The sequence below is a fragment of the Sciurus carolinensis genome, chromosome 4, assembly GCF_902686445.1.
Source record: "Sciurus carolinensis chromosome 4, mSciCar1.2, whole genome shotgun sequence".
NCBI lineage: Eukaryota > Metazoa > Chordata > Mammalia > Rodentia > Sciuridae > Sciurus > Sciurus carolinensis.
Window position 1 is genome coordinate 156,547,739 of NC_062216.1, and position 19,547 is coordinate 156,567,285.

The following is a 19,547-nucleotide window of genomic DNA, read 5'->3' on the forward strand; positions in this document are numbered from 1 at the left end:
TGGGTGGGGTACGTCACCCTAACAAGGACCCTGGGTTATGTTTCAAGGGACAAAATATAAAGACATAAAAAGTGTATCTTATTTGTTAGGGGAGATCTCTGTTAAAATGCTGTTGGTTGAAGGTAACCGAAAAATCTAATCCAACATGACCTTAAACATAAGGAAATGTGTTAGCTCAAATGAGGAAGGGTGGTGGCAGAATTGGTTATTCCAGGGACTCTGCATACCACCAGAAACCCAGCTCCTTCTCCTCTTTCTCCTCTGCTAACCTCGGTATATTGGCTTCACTCTCAGGTAAGTTCTCCTCCTGGTCATCTAATGGCCATAGCAGTTCCAAGCTCCACCATAGTCAAAGGGGAGAGAGGAGATAATAGCTTCCTGGGTCCTGAGGGTGGAAATCTAAGGAACATCCCAGTAGATTTTCCCTTCAGTCTCATTAGTCAGAATTGCACTTCTGTTCCTGACTACACCAACCTCTGCTTTGGGAAATGAGGTCAACATGGCTGGACTGTGGGCGGGAGCCAGGCTCTGCCTCCACCAATATGGTCATGAGGCTGAACCGAGGAAGGTAACTGTGTTGTGTAGGCAACAAATTGAATCAGCTTTAGGAACCTGCAAGAGTTAGTTCAGAGGGAAGCCCGTGGGAGGGCAAGCATTTAGTTTGAAAGGAAAGCAAAAGGCAGATACAGCCTTGTATGTCATGTCAGAGGCTGTGGGATGTTATCATTACTGGAAGAATTAAAAGTTTCATGGTTTTGAGCAAATACCCTCATTTTAAACAAGGTGAGATCTCCAGTTATGGTAAGTCAGAGAGGTTTTTAGAATACTGAAAATTGGTCTTGTATAATATGTATCCTTGAATATAATACACACACATACAAATAAGTTGCTTTTTTGTTCCTAATTAAGACTAGGAAGTGAATTAGGAAACAAAAGACAATTCATTTTAAAACAAAGCAGGATAGTCTTAATTACGTCAAATGGTTATTCTCTCAGAATATTTCTGATAATTGAATAATCAATTCATCAATCGCAGAAGTCTTTAAGGGAAAATAAACAAACTGGGGTGCAGAAATATAAATTTTGTTGTTGTTTTAACAAATTCAAACTTCACCATGGCAAAGTCTTGGTGACTGAGTTAGAAAATAGCCCCCTCTTGTGACCAAAAATCAACTAATTGGTCATAAGTGCAAAGGCAACGCAAATTTTAAGCAAGTGTTTAGGAAGGAGGAGGAAGCTGGAAAACTGGAGAAGGCTTCCCCCTTCAGGATGATATTGTCATTACATTTATTTTAGAAATCCCTGGTTTATAAACTCTTGAAAACACTCCCTTTGTTTATGTATGGTTAATGATGACTGTTGACTCTAATTTCCAAAGCAAATTTATATTTGATCCATCCTATAGAAAATTATTATTTTAAAAGAACTCTATTATTGGTTTCTACAATTTTCTATATTTATTCTGGGCTTTTACAACTTGCACAAAATGAAACAATCATAATAAACATTTTAACTCAATTTTCCCCAAACAGTATCAACTATAATTAGAAAGCTAATGGAAGTAACATCTTTGGAAGGTGTGTGGGGATTTAGAAAGACAAATGAACCAGGAAATAGGTAATCAAAGGTGATTTCTAAAAATTGAACATTTAAAAATCAGCTGCCTTGAATATTACCTCCAAATCTCATGTACTATTTAGGGTTATTGGTATAGTTGTGAATTATTATTTTAGGTAACACCAGCTGATGGATACGGTTTCTGAGTACTGAAGAGAGCATAAAGTCTGCCATTTTTTGAAGATAGAAAAAAACCTTAGCAAGAATCCAGATCTTAATTTAGCTTTAATATCTAGAAATCTTTTGAGGCAAATCACTGATCAGCTAATTTGTATTCCTTCTCAGTAATATACAGAATGGCTTTATTTTTAAACAAAAGATAATTTTGTGAAGATAAAAGTAAATTTAATCTAAGACTAAAATGAACTGAGGTTAAGATGAACTAATGTGTTAATTCAGTTCACCTGAATAACAATAGTAGGTTTTGTGACTATTTGCTCTAACATTTATCAAGAGCTTTTTGTGAACCAGGCACCGGCTCATAAAATTATCTCATTCAATAATATTGTTATATAATTCACATTTCACAGATGAGAGGACTAAAGCTTTAAAAGTTTAAGCATTGTGCCCAAGACCAAGTCGTGGAGTCAGACTTCACTCAGAGCTGGCTCACAGCCTCCTAATCACTGTGTTGGAAGCCAGGACTGGTATTTCCAGCCTCACATACTCCAGTCCTCTGCATTTGAAGCTGTGTCTAGTTTGGTCATGGGGATTCAGTTCAATCTGTGACAGCTGGATAAAAGGCGCCCTTCCACATGATGCAACCTCCAACAAAGACTTTGTTGTTAAGAGAGCCCACTGGGGTCAATTCAAGAATCAAGTCAAGGGGAGAAGATTGTGGTACATTGACTAGAGAGGGAAAAGCCTAGAATGCACTTTGAGAAGATTTTTCAAACTCTTCTAAAGTGAGGATTTAGACTTTCTGATAAGTTCAATTTCTATAAGGTGTGCCAATAAATTATAATTGATAATTGTACTCTTCAGCATTCAGAATCAAATTTTATTTTGCTTCAGTTCAGTCAAAGTTCTTTGGCTCTAGATCTGGTTTGGGAAGGAATAGAGCAGTCTGTTCTCATCTGGACCAATCCTGGGAGATTGATCCTCATCTTAATTCATCTGTAAGTCATATCAGAGTATTTTCTATTTCCTTGATTCCCCAGCCAAAGGCACTTCTGGAGTGGAGGCATGCCTAGAGCAAGCACCAAGCTGATGCTTGTTGAATGAGCAGAAGTGACACAAAGAAATCTTAAGTTATAAAGAGTAGTAAACTAGATAGAGGAGGAGGATCTTCCAAGGAGAGAGAACAACACATGCTTGAATTGTTCAGGGAACTAAAAGTGGCTGAACATGATTGGAGATAAGGGTGCAGGATAGAAAAGTAGTGGCAGTTTAGTCAAAGCCCACAAAGTTTGGTTTGAAATCTAGTTTACTCTTACTGGCTGCGTGTCTTTGGACAAGTAATATACCTCTCTGTATCTACCTTATGGGATGTTAGAAAGATTAATTATTGCATAAGAAGTACTTAGAACAGTGCCTAAAACATAATAAGTACTTGACAAACATGAACTCCTACTATTAACAGGGGATAGGTTCTAGGGGGTCCTATGAAAAGGTTCCTTATGTAACAAAATTACTGCCTAATGCTATTTTTAGAACTCTGTTAGAGGCTTATCTCTTGGCTGGAGCCAAAGTCAATGTTAGGACTTATAGGAATTTCTTTCCAGAGACTCACCATTGGGCCAGATAATTCCTTTAACCAAGTATTAAGTAGGTTTGTAAGAAGTGGGGAGAGAATGTGTGGTTTGAATTTTAGAGTCATTCTGGTATGTTGGATAGAGAATGGATTGAAGAGGAATGTGAAGCAAAGAAGGTATCTTATGACACAGGGAAAAGAGAAAGAGTAAAACAAATGCTTTTTTTTTTTTAACAGTTCACATAGATCAGGTGCTGGGTCTCCACAGGTATGAGACAAGAATATTACAGATACTCACTAAAACAGGTGGACACGAGATCTAAACGTGTGCTGGATTTAGAGTTTCAGAAACAGGAAAAGAGCGTGTCACGTGTCTGTCATGTGTCAGTGTATATACTAACATGGAGGAGGCCCATGCAGTTAGGGATGGCTGGGGCAGAGTCAAGGAAGAAAGTTAAAATTTTGTGGCAAAAGTCATGGAAAGTTTTTTAAGGCTTGGAAGAAGCGGGGAGAAAGTATGTGGTTTGAATTTTAGAAAGGTCATTCTGGTAGGTGGATAGAGGATGGATTGAAGAGGAACAAGTGGAAGACAGGAAAGCTGTTGAGGGGGCAATTGCAGTAACCCAGATGGAAAGAGATGGGAACTTAAGTTGAGTCAGTGCCCAGAACTATATAGAGTGAAGGGAGCAACAGGTGAGGGGCGATGAGAATCCATAGGACAACCACCTGGGTCTCAGTTGTTATGCCTGGTCGATGGGGTGGGTGAGCGTATCAGTCACAGAGAATGGGAACACCAGGAAAAAACTGGCTTTGAAGGAAGTAGGAGGATTTGGTTCTGTACATGGTGTCTTTGATTTTGGACATACTGAGTTTGAAGAGAACAGCCAAGTACTGATGCCAAGTAGGCAATGGGTAAGTAAGCCTGCTGCTCTAGCCAAAGATTGGAACCCTTTGATAGGAACACTGGCCAGTTTATTCAACATAGCTGTTAATACTTTTGGACTGAAGAGCAACTCTTTTTTGTTAGTTGTTTATGATGCTATCTATGCCTTGATTATAGATATTAATGTTAAAAAGATTAATGAAACCCCATCTAGAAAGTGGTGAAGTTCTGAAATTCTTTCTGGCAATTCAAGAGCATTATTACTCATTGTCAGGCAGCAGTAACTGAAACAAAGATACTGCTGAAATCTGAGACATAAAGATCTGTACTATGAGGGTTTTGTCAATTGGTGGTCTTTACAATGTTCTGCTTTTGACTGAATTTAATAATATAATTATTTAAATGTGTACATATGGGGATACCTTATTATGTGTGTGTATAATGTGTTTCTACTTTTACACTTTTTAGTCACTCAAAAATTTTACTATAACTGCAATTTTTCAACCTTCCTGTGTAGGTATCTCTGATGACTATATAACACCTATGTTTAGTTTTTATAAAAGTATTGGGGAATTGAAAATGACTCAAGAAGAGTATGCTCTGCTTACAGCAATTGTTATCCTCTCTCCAGGTAATTTCAGTGTTACATTTACATTTTTATACCTTTTGTTTTTTCCTTGGTATAATAGTGATAATGTTTATTAAAGAAAATTTGGAAAACACAGAAACATAAAGGACAACTAAATGGCCTATAATTCTACCATTCAAATGGAACCATTAACATTTAGTGTATTTCTTTTTTCCAAACATCACCCTTGTGCATTCGTTGTATGTATATTAAACACATACTATGTACTAGACATTAGGGATACAGGAAGATACAGCTCCCATGGAGTGCACATTCCAGTAGTATGGAGAAGATAATAAATGGTGAAACAAATAAAAGTAACTTTTTAGGAGGTGGGAAATATTACACAAATATTATGATGAGAATATAAGGAAAGACAGTGGTAGGATAATGATATTAAATAGTGGTCATGAAGTCTTTTCTAAGTAGTTGACATTGGAGCAGGGATATATATGAAATTATTAGCCAGGCATGATGGTACATGTCTCTAATCCCAGTGGCTTGGAAGGCTTAGGCAGGAAGGTCGAGAGTTCAATGCCTGCGTCAGCAATTTAGCAGGGCCTTAAGCAACTTAGCAAGATCCTGTCTAGGGATGTGGCTTGGTGGGTAAGCACCCCTGGGTTCAATCCCTGGTACCAAATAAATAAATAAACAAGAAATGATATACTTCATATAATAATAATGGAGAACACATTGTGTCATTTTAAAGTTTATATCTCTTCAATAGACTTTTCCCAAGTTATTCCAATTGTTTTACAGTTGTGTTGATTTACAGTTGTAAGCTGTGTAATTATATTGGTAAAAGTTTGTAGTAATGTGTGGATCATAATCCATTGCATGGACGTGCAATCACATACTAAATCTTTACCATATGTTTGTACAGCATGATGCTTCCAATTTTCTTGTTTTAAACAATGTTGATACCTCTGTACATAAAATTTATTTATGAATGTATTTGGGAACAAGTAACGTCGTGTTTATGCCATGATTAGGAATTGTAAAGCACACTTGCCTTAAACCATTTTTATACATGATATTGAGGCAGAAGCTAGTTGCTCTTTTTTTAATCATAAAAAGTTAGTGATTAAAAAAAAGAAAGAAAGAAAAAGAAAACCTGTTGGGCAGAACCTTCTTCTAAAATTAGGCACGTAGATACTCTTCAACCCAGTAATTCTACTCCTGGGATTATACCCATCGGAAAGGGTATTTATGCCTATCAAATGGATTTCCTTTAGGGACTTTGGTTGGAAGGAGACATTAGAGAGCCTTCTCAGGAGCATTAGATGTTCATATCTTGATCTACTTGTGATTACATGGGTGTATATTAATTCATACATTTTGAGTGTACATGAACACTTCCAAAAAAGTTAACCTTGCCGAAATTATGCCAAATTAATGCTTTCCCCCTTTTTAATTTTGTCACTTTATTTTTAAACTCCAAAACAGATAGACAATACATAAAGGACAGAGAGGCAGTGGAGAAACTTCAGGAACCACTGCTCGATGTGTTACAAAAACTGTGCAAGATTCATCAGCCTGAAAACCCTCAGCATTTTGCCTGTCTCCTGGGTCGCCTGACTGAATTGCGGACATTCAATCATCACCATGCTGAGATGCTGATGTCATGGAGGGTGAATGATCACAAGTTCACCCCGCTGCTGTGTGAAATCTGGGATGTGCAGTGTTGAACATCGCCACCTAGCTCCTTTACTCCCTTGATGTACAACTTTCCTCTATTTCATTTGTACCCAGTTTCACTCAAGAATCTCAATGACTATTTATGCAGTAATTATGTGACTTCCACAATTGTAAATATGAGTTAGATAGAATTATTTCTCTACATTATATTATACAAGGCTTCAGGGAATCCTACTTTCTAATTGGCATGCCCTGTTTGCCTAATTAAATTGTTACTTCAATTCTATCTGTAGAACTAGGGGAAACCCCATTTTTCTCTTTCTCTTACCATATTGCATATATTTTATTAAAGAGTTGTGTTCAATTTTAGCAATAAACTGAATGTAATGGCAACAGGCTGTTCTCTGGAAACAAAATTTGGCAAATATTTCTTTAAGTGATGTAAGACATTGAACTGGGGTGGGGGCAATTTACAGGAAGGTAAGTCTTCATAACATAAATGGCACTTTTCTCATGCCTGGAGAAGTCATGGTGCACATTCTTTCATTTGTAATAGCCCTGTGATCATTTCATTTTCTTTGAAGTTCAAAGAGAATTGCATAGAGAAAAGTTAATGAGTTTCATGTAAAATATCCCCTCAAGGCATCCCCTTTTCCCCTAGGTACAGTCTTGACACTGCATTTACAAATTGAGAGGATGCAGATAACTACAGTGAGGGAACATTCCCTTATCTCTCTTAAAGTGCTCACTCCTGGCTCCAGTGCATAAGATTAATCACTTTTGCATTTGTTTTGTTTTGCTATTGCTATTTGAAAATACTCCTACAGCTGGGTTTGCAGCTGTTGTATACTTCCCCCAAAGCAGGAATTAGTTCATTTCCTTCCCTCATTGTTCTACTGTTGCTTTTTTCTCCCCATTATTCTTTGATGATTCCAAAAACACACCTTCAATAAATGATGATCTTAAATTTCCCCTTTTCCTGAAGTCAGCCAAAATGGAGCTTGCTTAGCAAAAAAAAAAAAAAAAAAAAAGTTTTTTTTTTTTTTTTGTATTACAATACTAGAGTAACCCTGAAGTTCTAAAAATAAATAGCCAGTGGAAAAGGGAGTGAGTTGGGGCTAGTCTCAATTGGATTCTATCTTGATACAACTAAGTGCATGATTTTTGTTGTTGTTGTTGTTAAACTCCATGAAGGATATAAAGATGATTAAGACCCAGTAATTGCCTGGAGGGGGTGTCCCAGGGGTGCAGAGGAAAGCACTCTATGGGCTTACCTAGGAACCAGGGAAAGTCTCATGGAGTACCGAGGTAGGATTTCCATTAGGTTTCAAAGGATAGCCCTGGATTCCATGGCCAGGAGTCAAGGTGAGAGAAGGGGAGCAGCCAAAGGAAAAAAGGTGGGAATTGTGCAGATTCCCCAGAATACCAAAAGTAATCTATGGGAGAAAGGCAGGAAGATCATCTTTTACACTTTAGCTTCACCATCGTGAAGTGAAGATATCAGCGTCCATTGCTCAGAGGGATTTAGCTGATTAATGAAGAGGTAAGTGGGAATGTGCAGGACCACAGGGGAAGAGGGCTGGTCAGGAAAGGACATTTAAGACAAGTAAATTTCTGAATGTCTGAAAGGGTAGCTCCAGTTTTGGGGTACTGGATGTGGTTTGGTGTCTCCAGAACACAGGCTACCTGGGGGGCAGGGTGAGCAATGGGAACTGCGGGGGCACTGTAGACAGAGCTAGAAGCTTGATTTCATAGGTCTGGATTTATTAAAATGACTATGACCTTATAATAGCAAACAATGACGCTTACCCTATGGAAAACTAATTATGATAGTATAAGAAATACATATTTTGATTTTGTTCCTGGTTCCTGACACAAAGTTTCAAAGACCTTTGGAAATCCCTGAGTGATAGGGTTAACAGGATAATCTTTGGTATTTGTAACAAGCTTCCTTTAACCGTACTTAGATTTATATTTATAAGATGTCTCTTGGTGGGCTTCAGAATGGGTTGCAACTAGAGGAACCAAGCACATGATTAAAGGGTTGAAATTTTCAGCCCCAACCCCTGACTTCTGGGGAATGAAGGGCTGGAGATTGGCTTTAATCACCAAAAGTCAATAATTTAATATCATGCTTATGTAATGGAATCTCCTAAACAATGGGATTTGGAAAAGGTCTTGGTTGGAAACTCATGGAGGTGCTCTGAGGGTGGCGTGTGGGGAAGAGGGAGGAAGGAAGCCCAGGCTCCTTTCCTCCTCAGACCTTGCCCTGTGCATCTCTTCCATTTGGCTGTTCCTGAGAAGAATCCTTGATGATAAACTGGTAATAGTGACCGAAGTGTTTCCCCAAATTTTTGTGAGTTACTTTAACAAGTTATTGAACATGAGTGGGGCTATTGTTGGAGCCCCCAGCTTATAGTTGATTGGTCAGAAGTCTAAGTGTCAATCTGGGATTCGTGGCTGATGTCTGAAGTGAGGACCATCTTATGGGCCTGAGCCTTTGACCTGTGGGCTTGGCATTAAGTCTGAGTAATTATGTCAGAATTGAATTGAACTGAAGGACACCTAGCTGGTGTCAGGGCTGGTTGAAAGAAATTTGTGTGTGTGTGTGTAACTGTTTTTTGATTTTCTTCTTTGTTATTGAGAATTAGAAACCAATTTCACTTGTTTAGTCTATAGCCAAATTTTGTTTTCCCAGGTTTTTTCTCCTTTTACAAAATTACAATGAATTATTTTTCCCTGTCATGAATAAATCCAGTAAGTTGTCACGTATCACCATGGGGTGTTAAGTGGCTGTGGTGGGTATCTGTTTTATTTGAACACCCAGAACCTCTTGCCCTTGCTTTTGTAAGAGTACTTTCCTCAGGGGACCTTCCCCCTACTGTTTGCTTCATCCACGTGTTTTGGGTAGATGGACTCTAGCCCCAGCTCAGAGTTAGTGATGTGACTCAAATATAGGTAATCAGAGCATTGCACATCTTGGGCCCCAGTGGTTGGTTTAGGATTGGGCAGGTGACCCACTTAAAGGAAATGAGATATTTTGCTTGGGATGTTTTCAGGAGGCAAGCAGTGTCTGGCATTCGCCTGTCACTGTGCTGAGTTATTGTCCCAAATTCTTCGCCCTCTTTCTGTCATAGAAGTTTACACTCAGATATTTGCCTTGTAAAATTTCAGTGCCTCTCACTAGAGTAGGTAGAACACACATCCCTGCCCACTGATGTCAGGGTTGTCCTTGTGGTTTGCTTCTGGCAATGGAATGGGGGTGGAAGTGACATCGTGCCAGTTCAGAGCTGAGGCCTTAGGAGACATCACATGTTTCTATTTGCTGCTCTTGTACTTCTGCCATCTGCTGTGAGAAGCAAGCCCCAAAAGCTGCAAGTACCAGGAGAGAGAGAAGGTGCATACCTGAACCTGAGCGACAGCTTGAAGCAGTATCTGCCCTCCACCATCAGCTAACTTGCAGATCTCCCAAGCGAGATGAATCAATGTTTATTCTTATAGCTACTGAAAGTTGGGTGTTGTTTTATATAGCACGGTCACAGCAAAAAACTAACAAATGTATGCTATTTGTTTTCAGACCCATCCCTTCTCGCCTTCTTGCTGTGTTCATACTGGGAGGGAGAGCTAACCCCTAACAAGCTGCATTGGATAGGTTCCCCTGTCAATTGGTTTTGGCAGGTTCAATCAACAGAAGGCATTGGTGGAAGATTGAAGGATGGGAACAAAAGAAAAATCAGGTTATTTCTCCCTTGCTTTCTCAGATCACATCTCCCATGTGGCTCCCAGTCCGACTGGGCCAATCCTGCCCTAATGCCTATGGCACTGGCCTCTGAACTCTTCTTTTCAACTTCCAACTCCTGGGACCATAGTGGCTGCCTAACATTGCTCATAGCTGGTCTATCTCACCTGCTCCTCTTTACCTTCTCAGTTTTTCCATTTCCTGTAAAACCAAGTTCACCTTAAGTTCCTTCTTTTCTGGAGTACTTAGGGTGGTTTGTGTTTTCTAACCTGAGCCTAACTATTCAGTTACTTGCTTTATAAGTTAGATTTGAAGCTAAGAGAATGTAGAACTAGAACTCCTGGAAACCATCTAGTAACCAGTGGGAATCTGAGAATAAAACCAACATGAGGAGTAGAATCAACAGAGACTGGCTTCCAGGGATACTATTTGAACTCTTAGATCCAACTTGGCCTGAAGTTAGAAAGTTCTATCCTAGGATTTCAGTTACATGGGTCAAAGCATCTCCTCCCTGCTTTTTCCTTCAATGGGTGTGAGGATGTTTTTTTCCTGTGGTAGAAATTTGATGATGTGTAGATGATAAGCCAATTAGAGATAACTTAGTTTCTGTGAGAGCTTCCCATGGGCCACACTGTGACCCCATCTTGTAGATGAGGTGGGGGAATGGAGAGTGTGTCACAGTGTAGTCATTCTTGCTATGTTGTTGGACTTTTACATCTCTCTCGGGATATAGACTGTACTGGTTTCCTAGGGCCCCTGCATTACCATAAGTTTGGCAGCTTACAATAGACATTTATCACTTCACAGTTTGGAGGCTGGAGGTCTCAAGTCAAGGTGCCAGCAGAATCTTCCCTTGCCTCTTCCAGTTCTGATGGTTCCTGGTATTCCTTGGTTTATGGCTGCATAATCTTAATCTCTGTCTTTGTCTTCACATGGTTGGTCTCCCCCCTACCGCTTATCAGAAACTCTCATTTTGGGGGCCCACCTTAATCCAGCATCATCTCTTCTTAACCCTTACTTTCACATCTGTGAAGATTCTATTTCCAAATATGGTCGTATTCTGAGGTTCCAAATGGACATGAATTTTGGGGGCATAATATTCAACCTACTAAACAGATATAACACAATATTTTGTTTTTAACCACAACATTGCTATCATAAAATTTCATATTGATCTACTTATACACAATATTTTAGTGTAAATGGATCTCAGTAGATTGTCTGCTGAATGGATAGTTTAACTGTGCATAAAGCAAGCTCTCTATTACCCAGAGATTTAAACCAGTACTTCACACAAGGCATGATCCACAGGCTGACATTAAATAATGTCAAAGCATTCAAAACAATTTATACAGAAATGTCAACAATAACAACAAAAGACAGGAAAAAAGAACTAAGAATCCAATCAAAAACAAAACAAAAATCAATATCTAGAGAGTATTTTAAGCCACAGAAGCATTCTTGTAGGACTTTGAAAAAGCAACTCATATTTCAATATCCAAGGGCTACCTGACTTTTATAGACACTCTGAGAATGTTTTAGTAATATGAATGATAATTTCTAATGTAATAATTAAAAAAAAAAGTTTTCCAAACATGGTGCCTTCTTAAAATGGGGCATATCTTCACAACTGGGAAGTCAAAACTAATAGACTGTCAGTGGATGGACACAAACTGGTGAGTCTTGCTTTGCATGTTATGAGTATGCCAATTACAAGCAAAGAGAGACCCTCTAAAACATGGTGATTAACCTAACCACCAATTAGAAAGCCTGCACATGAAAGTAAATTGCAGCTTATTAGATGGAGCCCTCAATTACTAATTGCAATGTTAAAATCAAGGTAGGTAAAATGGTCAGTGCACTCAGGGAATGGGGTAGCAACTGGGAATTAATGTACACACTAGGCAACGGAAGCAACAATAGGAAGTGTGTGTGTGTGTCTGGAAGTAGGGAGGAGGGGAAGGGATAAGAAGGGGGAGTGAGAGAGGGGCGAGGGGGGGGAGAGGGAGGGGGGGGGAGAGAGAGAGAGAGAGAGAGAGAGAGAGAGAGACAGAGAGAGACAGAGAGAGAGGGAGGTGTATGTGTGTGCACAAATGAATTAAAGAATCTAGAAGGAACTCCTTACCCAATCCCACATTTAACCAGTGAAGAACATGGGCTTAAAAAGGAGTGATTTGCACAAATTTCCTGACTCTGGATCATGTGCCATCACATTGCTCTGTATTTTTATAAACAAATAGACAATGAGAATAAAATAAAATTAAGCATAAAAATAACCTGCTGACAAAGTTTCAGTAAATGATTTGAAAATATTAAGGGATGTATATGTGTGTTCTTTCTCTCTGTGTGTATTAGAATACATAATGTCATATAAGCATAGTTTCAATTTTTAATAAATAGTATTCAAATATTTAGGTACATAGTATACATATAAGAAAATATAAAAGAACAATTGAAAATTAATGACTCATTAAGCAAATCTATATAACACAATTTTCATTTTTCTAGCATATTGGGGTTGGAATCTAGGGTTACTTTATCACAATTGAGCTATACCCTTCAGTCCTTTATAGTTTTTATTTTGAGGCAGGGTCTTGCTAAGTTGCTGAGACTGGCCTCAAATTTAGGATCCTCATGTCTCAGTCTCCTAGATTGCTGGGATTGCAGGTGTGCACCACCACTCCCAGTAATTTACTTATTCTTAAGGTTTTGTAGAGAAGTGTACATATCTTTATATTAGGGTTCAAGAAATTCAATTGTAAATCTCAATTGAACTCAAATTTTGGCTAAAGGAGGCAGTATGTAAATTTCCCTTTAGTTTTAAATAGAAAACTAGAAAACACAGGTTGATTTGAATATTTATCTATCGCAATCCCAGGCCATAAAGTGTTCTGGGATTGACTTCAGTTCAAAAAGGAAGAAGAAAGAAACAACTACTGCTTTAAACCTAACTTCCCAAGCATCTTTGGAGCATCTCCACTTGCAGTTTATTTTCAGACTTCAAACTGAACAAACCTTGAACCAAATTGAACGATTCTATCCCCATAGCTGGTTTTCCCTGTGTCCCTTAGATCATCACCACCAAACCTAATAACTATGATGAGATAAATTAGCTCCTTAGATAACTCCAGACACCCTTTCCCTCACCATCCTTCTGAGCTAATTAGGTTACTATCATCTTTCAATTTCTGGAATTGCCACTTGTCTTCCTCTCTTCTTCAAAAATCCTTGAAAATTATTTCCCCAAATGTTCATCCCAACTGCAGGAAAGAATCTACATCCCTCAGCAACCATCAGGCCTATCATCTGTGCCTAACTCTCCAGATGATCTTTCTCCCCATCCCCAAACTTGATATTCAAAAAACTACGATTCCAGAAGATTCCATGCGCCCTCCCACATCTCATGAGCCTTGCATTTGTTGTTCTCTCTGTCTGGAATGTATTCCTTATTCACAATTACCTCTTTCTTCTGGCAGATTCTTATCCTTCAAAATTCAATTCTTTCAAACCTCTGACCATCACCTCCAAGACTATAGGGTATTGCGTCTTTCACGGACTTTCATTTAGCCTTTCCTATGCTCCTGGGCACTGTGAAGGCTGAGGTTGCCTTCTTCATTTTAGTTTCAGCAGCAACCATGTGTCTCATTATTTTTGTTGAGAAAATGAAGGAGTAAAAGCTAGAGAGACCATCATTTCAGTTCAAGGCCCACACTTTGGAGATGTGGAGAATGATGGACCTGAGAGATGACATGATTGGAGGAAGGTAACACAATAACAGGAGAGTAAGGGCCTGGGCTAGAACAAAGATCTCCTGGCTTTTAGCCAGTAATTTTCCTCACATGAACAAGCCACACTTACAGTTCTCACGGATCTATCATTACATTGTAACAATGACATCATCACATTGCAACAATGACATCGTTACAGTGTTACAGTGAGAGAGCGTCTGTTTTATTTCAACTGAGCATCCTTTTTTTTTTTTTTTAACACTACCAGAAAAATTCTTTAGAAATACATAAACTTTATAACTTGTTAAAGAAGCTTACCTCTAATTTCAGTCTCACTAATGTAAAATATGAGCATCCATTTGTCGAGGTTAATATTCACTTCCCCTGTCCCGTCTGGCTTTGGAGTTTCCTGAAGGAAGAGCCAACATTCTCTTTTCACTTCCAGTTGTGACCTGGAGCTACGGGAATCCTCTGTCTCTCACACCCACGAGAAGAGGGGCTTTTCTGAATAATTTCTGCTTAGGACCACATCCCTGCTGACTAGTAGTAATAGTTGTTATTATTTTAATCTCTAGAAACTGTGTCGCCATCAGGACAGGAGTGAATTAGGATTGGGAGCAGCTCTTAACAGATAAAAGGGACAGGCCTTTCCACCCTACCCTGCAACGCTCCAGCATGCTAGGAAGCAGTCTTTAGAAGCGAGAGTCATTCACCTCTCCTGTCTATCAGGACAGATAGGGGGATAGTTCGAGTCGCTGTGAGGCCAGATGGGAGGACTTGCTCTGTTATGAGCCACTTTTTCTTTTAGTGAAAAAAAGGGCTCGGCCACCAAAGTTCCCAGCTTTTGGGAGGTGAAGGGCAGGGAGCCCAGGAGACCGGGTAGCACTCGGGTATCCGGCCCGCTCGGCGGCCCGGGGGCTGGGCCTGGAGGCCCCGCCCCTCTAATTCTGATTGGTTCCTTCGAAACAGGCGGCGGCTCCGGGCGGCGAACCCTTGAGGCGGCGGGCGGTTGGTCCGGGGCGTGCATCCCGGCACAGATTGAGCCAAAGTGTCCCCCAGGGAGAAGTGACCCTCCTGCTCCTGGGCTGGTGAGTACTGCCCTGTTTGCCTTCTCTTTCCCTCGTGAGCTTTTCCTCGCCTCCTCCGGTCTCTCGCGCCTCAGCTTGAGGTTGAAGGAGCCCCCAGCGACTGCTGAGTGGGGTTCAGTTGGGCCTCCAAGCTGCGGGATCCAAGGAGCTCCGTGATTGGCTGGCGGTGGGAGTCGCGTGCTCTGATTGGTTCCTGGAGCTGTCAAGCTGAAGTTGTGCTTGCCTTCACCTGCCCACCCTGGGGCTGTGAGAGGGGCAGCAGGTGTGGCGGGGGCGCGGGGGAGGGGCGCAGCAGGTGCGTGTGGGTTAGGCCGGGAAAGAGGTTTGGAGTCGCTACCCGCCCTGTCTTAGGATCCGAAGAGAAATCAAAGCCTGAAGCTAGTGTGGGGTTTCCTGGGGACCCTCATCCTCAAGCGTTTGGCACGAGGGTCACTTGATTCTTCATCATCACCCTCACAAAGAAATGAAGAAGTCACTGATTCAGGAAAGAGAAAGACGCACGCATCTTGCCCTTTAGCAGGCTTTACAGTCTCTTCCCTATTTGTACTCGGCAGTTCCTGCAGGGTTCACATGTCCCAGATGTACGGAACTAGGGAGTGTGACTGGAGACCTTGCCCAGTGCTTTTCCACCCACGCCCCTCAGTTTGGGGGATGCTGGCAAAAGAAAGTTTTGCAGATGTCCGTGGAAGTCAGAGGGAATTTTTGGAGCGCATGCCTCCCTATGCAGTCTCCCCTGTTTTTTTCTATCTTTTAAAATGAAGGAATTGGCTTTTGTAAGTTTCGAGTGCCTTGTAGAGGATGGTGAGGCAGTCTTTAAGAGATTTTTTTTGTTTTTTGTTTTTTGCAAACACAGTATAGGTCACTCTGGTTTTGCTTTGGGTGTGGAGAGCGTTAATAGCTACTCTCAGAAAAAAAGCAGTTTGTGATCTACTATCTGATCCCCTCTCTTGATGATTAAGTGATTAGGAATTGGAATTTGGGAGCGACTTACATTTCTTTGAGAGGAAACTAGTGAAAGTCTTCTGGTGGAGTTTCTGATGCATGTTGTTCTTCTGACTCAACCGTTTAAAAAAAAAACATTGAAACCAACTGACAATGAATAGTACGTGTCTGATATTTGGACCTTATTGAATTAAAAGTAGTGTTTTTCCTTTTAGTGGAATGAAGTTGTTAAATATTTGGATCTGAAATCAGATCCTGCTAAATGTGTGACCTTAGGCACATTATTTAATCTTTCTAAGCCTAAATTTTCTAATCTGTAAGAGAAGGTTAATAATAGTTCCTACTTTATTGATGTGAGGATTGTTGTAAGGATTAAATGAAATAATCCACATAACTAGTTTAGCACAGGTGCCTGATAACATAGCTATCATTATTATTTTACTGTTCAACTTGGATTAAAAGTTGCAAGCTATCTGCAAAAGGTGGGGAGAAACAGGTGAAGGCAGTGCCAGAAGCAGAGACAGCTATCACTCATTGATTAATTAATACATGAATGCACTTAAAAATCATATCTGGAACATAGCAAACCCTTATGTTGCTGATTGTCCAACACATTATTACCTAGAATATGTCATATATATTCTAGGTACTTTACTTATACCATTGTTAAAACTTATTAGTAATTCTGCAATCATGTTGTTTTTATCTCCATTTTATAGATGTGGAAACTAAAGCTAAAAGAAAGGAAAGAACTTAGTGAGGTCCACCCCAAATCCAGTGCAGACTGTCTAATTCCCTTTCTGAATTCACATCACTTTTGCATTATATTCCTAACATTAAGCAACTTCCTGGACTGGGTTGTCTGTATGGCCCAGATTCATTTCTGCTGTGGGTATGAGCTTATTTTGAATATTTTATTAATTAAAAAAAGAGAGCTACCTGTGATGGTAAGTTTAAATGTGTGATAAGAGAATAATGTCAATAATATACATACTATTAATTAAAAACTAAATAAGTCCAAAAGTGGAAATTAGTTCAGAAGTAATGTTTCCTAACATATTTTTCACTTAGTTTTTGTTTATCACTATGATTTTGCTAGATGACTACTCTTATTTATTTAATTATTTTTTTGTAATTTCTCAATTTAACTTTGAAGATAAGGGAAAAAGTTTCAGTTACTTCAGTAACTGTTTTCTTTTTTTTTTTTTTTTTTTTTTTTTGGCTTTCACAAACTCTTAAGTAATTGTTTGTAAACTGACTGTTGATAAGGAAAGTAAAGAATTGATGTTAATATATACAATATTATTTTACTTTCTTTGGTAATGTTTGCATCTATTTTACTTTCTTCTTATCGCTTTTCCCTATTTTAATTAAATATACCTCTGCATACCTAATGAGCCAAATGATTACACTGGATTTGAGAGAACAAGAAACTTGAGTCCTGTCAGTCAGTTTATCTCACATTGAGTTTCCTTATTTTTAATTGAAACTTAATGATCATAGAGAAATGCTTTGGAGGTAATGTTTACAAGATACAGACAATAACTATGCTTGTGTTTCTTTAGTGTTTCTCCTTCTAAAGAGTTTTCTTATTTTTATTATGTGGTTATAGAGTAGCATGTTTTAGTTTACAGAAAGGTACTATGTATTTTATAGATTAATTATAAATTTAAAGACTAGAATGTAACAAAATGTAGCAGATACACTAAATGTAGTTTTATCTTTGCTGCTGACAGTATCATAGGAATTTGTACTAGTATTCCATCAGTCATATGCTGGTTATTATTAGAGTGCTAATAGAGACTTCTGCTTACTGTCATATAACAAATGTATTATAAGAAAGTATAGTAATATTGTTATATTGTATGCATGTATGATATGTATCAACAAAGTCCACCATTATGTAAAACTATAATGTACCAATAAAAAATATGGGAAAAAGAGATATATATTAGCTATGGGGAAGGGCTTATTCTAAATATGGAGTATTAAACATAATGATTTTTATTTTCCCTTGATGGATGACTTTGGGTGTGTGTTACTGAGGATTGAATCGAGGGCTTTGTACATGCCAGGCAAGCAGTCTACTGCTGAACTGTACCTCCAGCCCCTGACTTATTTATATTTTGGATTCCAAACATAATTGGTTGTTGAAAAAATGTTTTAACTATATATAGAATTTTTTTCTTTTTTACACACACTCATAATTCAGAAAAACACCATTATCTAAGCAACATTATATATATTGTCTACAGGTTGTTTAATAATAGAAATCCTTTCATCTCACTGGATAGAGTTCTATATTATTCTTTCAAGTAGCTTAATAAGTCCACTGTATGAGTGTCCCATAAGCTTAAGCAGTTTTTTTTTATTAATGGATAATTAGATATTTTTCTTATATTCCTTATGTTAGTGTACTGCATTTTCATATAGTTTTTTAGTCAACTGTATGTAAAGGTGAATTTATTTTAATTTCATAAAATGAAATTTTATGATGAACTAAAAATTCTTTCTACTGTAAAATTAGGTTATCCCAGTTAAATCCCTGTTGAACATTGCAAGAGGATATTTTCAAATAAAAAAGCAAAGATTTCCAGCAAATGAACAGTCTCCATATTTTGCAAATAGCATGTGATGTTTGAATAAACTGTAAATTCATATTTCTTTCTCTTAAAAGTCTTTATCTCTTATTGAAGCTGCTTTTTCTGTAAGTAAATATATATTCATTTATAATTTCACATTCTTTTTATTGATATATACAAAAATTATATTTAGAAGTAATTCCATACTAATTTAGTATTGATTTCGAATAAAGAAGTAGATGAAATGGAGAATGTTATTACCTTTTAAAGATCTTAAAGTCTAGGGTATAGTAAAATCCGAAGCATATTTTATTACTATATAACCTAAACCCAGGACGTGGGTCAGGGGAATTGCCTTGGAAGGATGGGTAGAAGTGAGTTTAGAGAAGAGGAAGTAGTTTTGATTAGCAGGTGCAAAAACCTAGAACATGGTGATTGTGGGTCTAAGAAAACGTTCAATATGGTTAAAGTGTAAGGGTTAAGAGATGGGACTGACTAGGATCCTGTAAACTTTTGTTAGCATGTTACAAGGTATGGGTTTATCCTGAAGGACAAAGAGAACCATTAAGCATAGCAAGCAGGGAAACAGGGCCATGTCCTCCCCAGAGTTTGGGAAGAATCACTCTGGCTGCAGTGAATGAAAAGTGGGTTGGAGACTTGCAGAACTGGAGAAAGGGTGCCTGCATCAGCCAGCCAGTTGAAAGATGATGGTGGCTTGAATTAGAGGAGTGGTCATAGGTATTAAAGAGAAAATGTGAAGGTGGAAACAAGATGTGGTCATTGTTTTGGTTGAGGAAAGGTAAGCACAGGAGAAGGGCAGAGATGTGGGAGAAGAAGGAATCAGGATGCTTTGGTAACTTGGTGAATGTTGGTGCTTTCTGTGAGATGGTAAACAAAATCTTTGTAAAGATTTAAATGAATGAATAAAGGAATGGATGGAGGATGGATAGTTAAAGGCAGGACTAATTGACAGTGATGACAATGATGACAGGAGCTAATACATAGCACT

At 38.7% G+C, this 19,547-nt stretch overlaps 2 protein-coding genes across 7 annotated transcripts in view; both read left to right on the top strand.

The window, feature by feature from the left end:
• Positions 1 to 6,852, top strand: part of Nr1h4 (nuclear receptor subfamily 1 group H member 4) — a 73,768-nt gene extending 66,916 nt beyond the window's left edge. For 5 of the 6 annotated variants that reach the window (XM_047551531.1, XM_047551532.1, XM_047551533.1 and 2 more), the window contains 2 exons: positions 4,711 to 4,824; positions 6,268 to 6,852. In XM_047551531.1, the coding sequence (XP_047407487.1) occupies positions 4,711 to 4,824; positions 6,268 to 6,509 (356 nt within the window). In that variant the 3' untranslated portion in view covers positions 6,510 to 6,852. The remainder of the gene's footprint in view (positions 1 to 4,710; positions 4,825 to 6,267) is intronic. The other variant, XM_047551534.1, reaches the window with a different exon arrangement.
• An 8,060-nt stretch (positions 6,853 to 14,912) lies between these two features.
• Positions 14,913 to 19,547, top strand: part of Gas2l3 (growth arrest specific 2 like 3) — a 39,587-nt gene continuing 34,952 nt past the window's right edge. The window contains exon 1 of the mRNA XM_047551653.1: positions 14,913 to 15,014. The gene's annotated coding sequence lies outside the window, so the exon portion shown is untranslated. The remainder of the gene's footprint in view (positions 15,015 to 19,547) is intronic.